Genomic DNA, 8,395 nt, shown 5'->3' on the forward strand with positions numbered 1-8,395 from the left:
TCCATGTCCCCATGTGTCCATGTCCCCATATCTCCATGTCCCCATGTGTCCATGTCCCCATGAGTCCATGTCCCCATGTGTCCATGTCCCCATGTCTCCATGTCTCTCCATGGATCCTTTTTGTCCATGTCGGTACAGAACATGTCCCGCTGTGGACAATGTCTTCAGGAGCGTCTTAAATTCTTTGTCTTTTATTCTGAGGTTGATTTGGACGTTTTGGAGCAGAACMCGTCTCCTGATGGTTTGACCAGCTCCGTGATTCTCTTTATCTGGGACGGTTTTTATTCTTTTTATTTCTCCCTGTGTGAAACCAGAAAGCGGTGACCTCCAGGTGTGACCTCACCTCACCGACGTGTCAGTTAATATATTCATCTCTCCTGACCGGTTCCTCACCAACAAACCCACTTTGGTTCAAAAAATGTTTATAATTTTATGCCACATGACACAAAGATATAAAAGTTTTAAATGAAACTTCACTGACTTAGTTCTCACAAGTCTGAATTGGAACTGATCGGCGCCATCTTAGTAGGCAAACATGGACAACGCACATGGACGCTCTTAACCACTGTGAGACAAAGATACACGAACAAAATGGCTGCCGTTGGGATCGACCCGTATGAGACGGAGAAGGAAAACATGTCAGACGATGTGAAACTCAACGCCGACCTCCTGCTGTGACTCACTGAACACTATGGAGGAGCTTCGTTTAAACTTATGGACGCGTACAATCAATGTTTAAACGGATTTGTAAAGGAATAAAGTTCTGGTGACTGGCAGAATAACAAACCCGAAGGCTACATCTCCGTCGTCTTAGCTAGCAGATAAAAGCTAAGCTAAGCTAAGCTAGTTTGGCAGTAGGTACTACAGTTTATATCACTGATATTTTCCTTATTTATCACACAGAGGTGGTAAAACCTGTAACAGAGTAATGGCTGTAATGCACTTTTATTGTTTATAAGTTATAACGAGGCGAGAGATGAGAAATATCACAATATGAAATATGCAGCAGCCTGAAGAGCATCTGAACCCGAACACAGAAACAACACAGGTTTGACCATTTAACAGGTTAAATTTCTGGCACAGACAACAGGAAAGCATAAAAGTTAAAGAACTGGAGGAATGCAGCCGAGTCGGACCCGTTTCGTCTGTGACCGTCGATGACTGAGCGTTCCCCTTCGGCCTCCGTCTACCCGACGCGACCCTCGACCTCCACTCTCTCGCCGCGTCACACAGGGAGAGTCACGCTGATGTAACGGCGTCTCGGCGCGGGGAGAAAGTTGGACTGCAGCTGTATCCCTTTAAACGAGCGCGTCCAATCCACCCACAGCGCTCCATTAGAACCAGACCACATCAACCCGGGCCTGAAGGAAAACACGGAGCTGCGAGAGCCGAGGACCTCGCGCTGCAGGCGCACACCTCGGCTTGTTCACTTAGCACCACGTTTCTGCTGCTGGACCACACATCGCAGTCACACTCAGAGACCACACAGTCCGTCTCACAGTCCAACAAAAGATCTCACAGCGGGTCCAGCGTGGTTTGACTGGACCGCAGAGAATCCCACACCTGTAGCTCCACAAACCGCAAAGTGACTCCGCCGAGCAGCTACTGCAGGGGAGCTACGGCTCCTGATTTACCGTCATCTGCAGCCTCATGTTTTAGCATAACTTGGTAAATAGGAATGTTTTATTTGATCAACCCTTTTGTGTTCAATGCTCCCAATAAGGCAGTGGCTTCCAAACATTTTCTGGGCCTCCTCTATGGATTACAAACAGCTGTCTAGTTGAACGACTTATGCGAGCAGGGGGGAGAGGGGATCGACTTTTTTGGGGGCAAAATTAATGTACGTAGCTGAACATAGACAACATCGGTAGCCTACAGGCTACTTGTTAAGCTTAAGGTGCTGTATTGATTATTAGCTAGTCATCTTTTAGCTAACTTTACCTGCATCCAGCAGCTTTACTCAACAGGCAGTTAGTTTGGGGGAAAAACTGTGAAATGTTCTTTGCGTTTTGCTGCCATGATTCTAACACACCTGCGTAGCTCTGCACAGCAGCAGCAGGTCTCCTTCGCTGCCGCACAGGTGTAAACCCAGCACGACCGTTGTAGCGTTCATGTTGCATTTAAAGGAGGCTCGGAAAAACAGGCTACCACATGTTAACAACCGATTAAACAGATTTAGCTAATGATAAAAGTGACAGAGGACACAGAAGTGTGGAAGCCCCTACTGTATCGAATTGACAGAGGAATAACAGAGAGCTGGCCACTCTGAGGTAAAAACCCAGCGCATACAGCGGTCATGTTTTCTTTTTTTCCAATTAGAGGCTTCCCGGTGTGACGGATTTATAAGAAATCTGCTGAGTAAGCAGAATGTGACGTAACATCGATGAGCGAATCGCCACAAGGCACGACAGACAGTCAGGACGCCGGCTCCAGCCGTTCGCTCCAAAGAGTCGCAGCGTCTCATCACCGACCATCACTTCAAGTCTGACTGAAAAACAGGTGGAAGATCCAGACTTTGTTCCCAACAGAGAGGGGAAGAATAAAGGAAGAGCCAAGAAATCGCAGCAGGAAGTTCGGGGAGGCGGCCAGATGGACGAACAGCGGGGCGAGCGGGGCGACGAACGAGCCGAGGCCAGAAGGATTCACATCTTTCAAGTTCCTTTCATCGGCTGGCTGACGACGGGAACTTCACCAACGCGGCGGTCCTCAAGATGCCGCGGCAGAGAGGAGCGGCGGCATCACGTTCCCTCCCCAGAACCCCGAAACGCCGGGCAGCAGAAGCCCTGATCCTCTGAGCCTGAGCTCAGAACCAGTTTGGCCTAATGAGCGTCACGGCCCTGAAATCCGCTGCGATCAGATAAATCTGCTCTTCGAGAAAATCCCTTTGCAATCTGGAAAACTCATGGCCACCGACATGTGTTTAAGACATTCGAGTGCAAAACTCAGGACTTTGTGTTTCATTTTACTTTTAACAACAGGAAGTTACAGACCTACTGCAGCTCAGTAGATTAGAATATGATCAAAAATGTCATTTATTGTGATAAATTACTTTGTATCAGGGCTGGAGACTCGGGTCATTAACATGCAGACTTTAAACTTCACTTTAAAAAACCTTCAGAGGCTTGAACTTGGCTTTTACACCGATAACTCGGGACATGAATTGGACTTGGACCTGTTGGGTGTTTTACCCAAAATCTAAAGTTTCATTTCACTCATTTCATATTAACAGACCAGAGGACATTCAGAGATGGACAGAAATGTCCCTCTGTTCTTCCTGACGTCACAACCAAATTAACTAGATTTAAAAATTAAATATATGAGATGAAAAAACACTCAAAGCTGATATTTCTTTCTTTTTGGGTTCATCAATTATGAAGCAAAAAACTGGAGTGAAACACGCAAAACCTGCCGGGATGAAGCACCAGCTTCATCTGAAGCGACAGGCGGCGCTTTTCTGCTGCTCTGAGGTCGAATCCTGGAGCAACTTTGTGTTTTTAGTAGCTGGTGACGCCGTCAGCTTTTCCCCTGTGTGCTGATGTGCAGCGTGTGCAGCGTGTGCAGCGTAGTGAGCGGGTCCAGATCAGAAAGCAGGTTCTGGACCCGAGTTTCTCTCTGTCCCGTCTTAAAGCTGACCTCCTGCATGCCGCGCCGCATTAATGCAGTAATTCATGTGAAACGCCCAGATTTAGTTCAGCTAGGATGAGATTCTGTACGTCTCCAGGGCTGCAGCAGCGTGAAATGAATCCCTCCAAGTATTGCTGTGTAACAATATCGATTTTGCGACATATATTGATATTTTCTTTCCTAGAAAAAAATCTATATTCATCCGCAAGTATCGTAAAATCCACCTGTCACCTGGCTCACTCACTGCTTGCTTCACCGGGAGAGTGATTCGGTCATCAGGCTTAGAGTGTCCAGGTTAAAAAGGTATCAAACTATTCAGAGCAGGTACTTGGTGAACTTTATTTACTTTACAAATTCATGTAAGCTACAGTTTGTACTGTTTCTATTAAAAGAAACATGTTTGATTCATTTTGTCCAGCTGTCGACTTCAAGTCTGTGTCCAATCAGAGCCAGGTATCATGTAGTTGGTGCTTTTAATCAGTTTTCAGTTAAATTAATTCAATCCAACTCTATTACAGTCACAAAATGTCACCAAAATCACTCTGTCCCTCTAAAATCCTTCAGAAAATCGCAAAGGTGTATTGAATTGTATCGTTTGCTGAATATCGCAATATATATCGCATCGTGAGCAGAATATCGTGTATCGTATCGTGAGATTATTGCATCACTACAGCCCTACCTCTAAGTGAGTTTGAGCTTTAAATGGGCCACACACTGTTCGCCGCTTCATGATGAAGACACTGAAAGACGTCCTACCAGTCCACACTCAGAGATCGTCTTCTGTAGGACGGCGGACGGTCCGAAGACGTCTTCTCTGCTTTGGCTGGTCGCTCTTTCAGGGAGAGTCGGTGGGTGAATTTGGAGATTCCCGACTCGGACCTGGACGGCAGAACAACAACAGAAGGAAACATTAAGACCCAACAGGCGGAAAAGAATAAAAAGGTTCTTCCCAAAGTGAGGCCGTCGTCTACGGAAACATTTTTATAACATGTGCTTTTGTTTTCCGTGTCTATGAACGTCTTAGTGGAAATTAAAAACTTCTTGTTTTTCTGAGGATCCGTTTTACAGCCGTTGTACAAAGTGACCAGGATGGTAAAAACAAATCCTTGGTTTAAGACTCCAGTGATGTTTGGGAGGGATGTCATAATAAAAACTGCTGGGGGTTTTCAGCAGGAGCCATTTAATGGGACCAGATGAAACAAAAATGTTACTTTTTGGCCTGGAAAAGATGGTTTGATGTAAAACAAGCTCTGAATCCAACTCTCTCTAAGGTACGGTAGAGGATCTGTGATGCTGTGTGTGTGATTTCATTTTGAATAAAACCCCAGGTGGGCTTTTCACCAGGATAACGATCCAAACGTTTCATCAAATCACAGCCTGAGAAGCTGAACGTCAGGAGAACAAACCCAGATAAACATCATAAAGATCAAACGTCGTCCTTTAACAAGTATTAACGCAAGAAGTGGCCATCAATTCATTTGCAGACAGATTCATGAGGTTGATGTTTCCCCCCTGGGACAAATGTAGCCAAATTAAAAGTTGGATTTTTTCCAAATTCATCCGCTGAGTTGAAACTTCTGCAATAAATGAAATAATGATTCTAAGACTTTTTACCCGCCGTGCCAATAGCTCCGCTGGGTGCCGTCAATCTTCACGAAAACACAGAAAATGTTTCAAGAACAGCCGTTCTCAAAGACAAACAGCATCACAATGATTCAGGTCTCTGAGGAAACATGGAGCTCCAGGGCAAAGCCGCGTTCTTCCGGCCTCATTTTCCCTCAATCTTCCTCAAAGAGAAAAAAAATAAATAAATCCCACACGTTTTAATCTCGTCTGTTGGGCCGACGACGTCCCAGCTCAACTTTTTCCTCAAAATTAAAAACAGGAAATGTAATGTTTTGGCTTATTCTTGCCCGGAATACATTTGATGAGGCTGCGTAATGTTGCTGCAGCTACACTGGAGACTAATCAAAATGAGTTATTGTGCTCCATCAAAGAGCCGGGCTCAAAACGAGGAAACCCACTCAGCACCAGAGCTGGAGACGCGGAAACGCACAACGACTTTAAGATACGAAACTTCAGCAACAAGCTGCGGAGAACCTCAGGGCTACTACAGAGTAAATAGTAATTTTAAAAAAATAATAATAATTAGTGACTTTTCTATGGGCTGCACAGTGACGCAGTTGGTAGAGCTGTTGCCTTGCAGCAAGAAGGTTCTGGGTTCGATTCCTGGTCTTTCTGCATGGAGTTTGCATGTTCTCCCTGTGCATGGTGGGTTTTCTCCGGGTACTCCGGTTTCCTCCCACGGTCCAAAAACATGACTGTCAGGTTAACTGGCCTCTCCAAATTGTCCCTAGGTGTGAGTGTGTGTGTGCATGGTTATCTGTGTTGCCCTGAGACAGACTGGTGACCTGTCCAGGTGACCCCGCCTCTCGCCCGGAACGTTAGCTGGAGAGGCACCAGCACCTCCTGACCCCACTGAGAGACAAGGGTGTAAGAAAATGGATGGATGGATAGTGACTTTTCTAAAAAGACGAGGCTTCTTTTCTCTTATTTTTCTTTATGTCATCATGTTTTGATGCCCTCAAACTTACAGATTTCTTTTCAATGTTGACAAAGTTTGATTTGTTTACAGAAAAGACATTTCTAATATTCTGACTATATGCATAAAATCAGGGAGTTTCAAGGGGAGGAACTGCAACATGTAAGGGATTCGGGAAACAGCGCCCCCACAGGCCAGTTTGTGCTACAGCGACAGAGTCAACAGCCAGACCAGCTGATGGTTGCTGAAAGCTTGAAGTTTTTTTCTTCCCTCAGTTTGTGTAAAATCTATTATGAAATCCTCAGATTAATTAAGTATCTGTCCAAACTGTCACTTCATGGTTGTTTCCTGCAAAAATGACCAAATATTGATTTTCTTTCTCAGTGCCTGAGCTAAATGAATGAAACTGTGGTTTGATTGCATATCAGTCTGTTTACTTTCCTCATTCTCTGCATGTCTGACATCATCTTGAAATGATTTTCAGGACTAAACTTGTAAATCCCTGTCCAGAGTGCCTGTCTGCTAGGTCTCAAGCTAACGCCTCTCCAACATTTCTCTGTACTTCCTCCTTCTCACCGCACAAATTGACGTATAAATGTTTTTTCCACAAGCTTTTCCTAAAACTACAGCCGTTATTTTATGTGTTGACAGCCGAGTTTGGCGTTTGGTACCTAGAATCATCGGTCCATTGATCTGACATTTGAAAAAAAATGTGCTTAATGGAAACAAACCAATTTAGAAGAAAACGTTCGTCTTTCAACATTAGCTTTTGGTGTCAGGAGGAGGTGTGTTTTTTTGCCCATATTGAATTGATTTATTTTGAAAAACTAAAATGGAGAAACCCCTTTCGCATCGCGAGTCACGTGATCAACAGCAGGATGTCACTGTGATCCACAAAGAAGAAGACAGGAAGTAGCTTCCTGACGACTTATCACGTAAACAAACTTATTCAAGCATCATTTGAATAAGGAAACAGGATAATTATGAAATGGTGTTTTTTCGAGTTTCCTTAGTCGGCGACGTTCATCTGCTCCTGAGTTTCTTTTTAATAAAACCATCATGAGCTCCAAGCCTGAACACGATTTAAAAGGAAAATGTGTAGAAATCATGAAATACGCTCTTTAAAACATCATCTGTTACCCTGACACATCAAATCTTTAAACAATTCACATCTTGTATATATTTTAATTCATGTACAGTCTGTGTTTCTCTTTTTAAATACAGCAGTAATGACTTTATATTTCTAATAAAGCAGGAAAGTCCGTTACTGTCGCCGTCCCACTCCAACATCCTACACACCATCATTCCTGCCTCAGCGCCAGCATCTCCCAACAGCAAAGACAAAGGCATATTTTCCTACGTGAATCATCCAGACGGAGCTGAAGGATTTTTGGCAGGTCGGTGATGAGCTCCTAATTCAGCGCATTAAGTCCAGACGCGGCTTCGCCGTCCACTTCAATGCTGTGCGCGAACGCAACTGCGAGCTACTGGTGTTGATTTTCACCGACGTCAACAGCAGCTCTCTGTTCACAGGGTAACCGTAATTAAGTCAGGATCTTCTGCAGTGATCTGGTTCGGATCATCTTTTGTTGTTAATGGACGGTTTGGTTTTTATGCGTCTAATAGGCTTTAATCTGTGGCCGGTGCGTAAAATAAGGGTCCCTTATAGAAGTTCAAACGCATTTTTTCGAGCAAACAGATGACACAACATGACCGTGGGCCTAAAGGATGAGAGGGGTAATGCTTAGAAACACAACGGATGACGACATCAAACAGCACGGAGGGGCAGAGGACACAGAAAAGGTCCGAGGGAATTCCTTTGAGGGGCTGAGATGAAAAAGCGGCACATGTGAAGCAGGTGGGACTGGTGGCAACTGGAGGGTTGGAGCTCGGCTCCATGAGAGCCTCAGTCCTGGATCGACCCCATGCAGCTGTCCCAATGACACAAACACACACACGGAGACACACACACACACGGACACGCACACACGCACGCACACGCACAGCCACACACACACCAGACACACACACACACACACACACATGGACACACACACACACAAACGCACGCACACGGAGACAGACATACACACACAGCCACACACACACACGCACACGGAGACACACACACACACATGGACACCCACACACACGCAGACACGCACACGCAGCCACACACACACACGCACACGGAGACACACACACACACACATGGACACCCACACACAC

At 45.2% G+C, this 8,395-nt stretch overlaps 1 protein-coding gene across 3 annotated transcripts in view; it reads right to left on the reverse strand.

Annotated features, from left to right (window-relative positions):
• Nucleotides 1-8,395, reverse strand: part of ankfn1b (ankyrin repeat and fibronectin type III domain containing 1b) — a 177,630-nt gene that overhangs the window by 46,194 nt on the left and 123,041 nt on the right. For 2 of the 3 annotated variants that reach the window (XM_008436408.2, XM_008436409.2), the window contains one exon: nucleotides 4,381-4,503. The exons of the other annotated variant lie outside the window; for it this stretch is intronic. In XM_008436408.2, coding sequence (XP_008434630.1) covers nucleotides 4,381-4,503 — 123 coding nt within the window. The remainder of the gene's footprint in view (nucleotides 1-4,380; nucleotides 4,504-8,395) is intronic. 3 annotated transcript variants of the gene reach the window in all.

This window comes from Poecilia reticulata, linkage group LG19 (genome assembly GCF_000633615.1).
Source record: "Poecilia reticulata strain Guanapo linkage group LG19, Guppy_female_1.0+MT, whole genome shotgun sequence".
NCBI classification, from domain to species: Eukaryota; Metazoa; Chordata; class Actinopteri; order Cyprinodontiformes; family Poeciliidae; genus Poecilia; species Poecilia reticulata.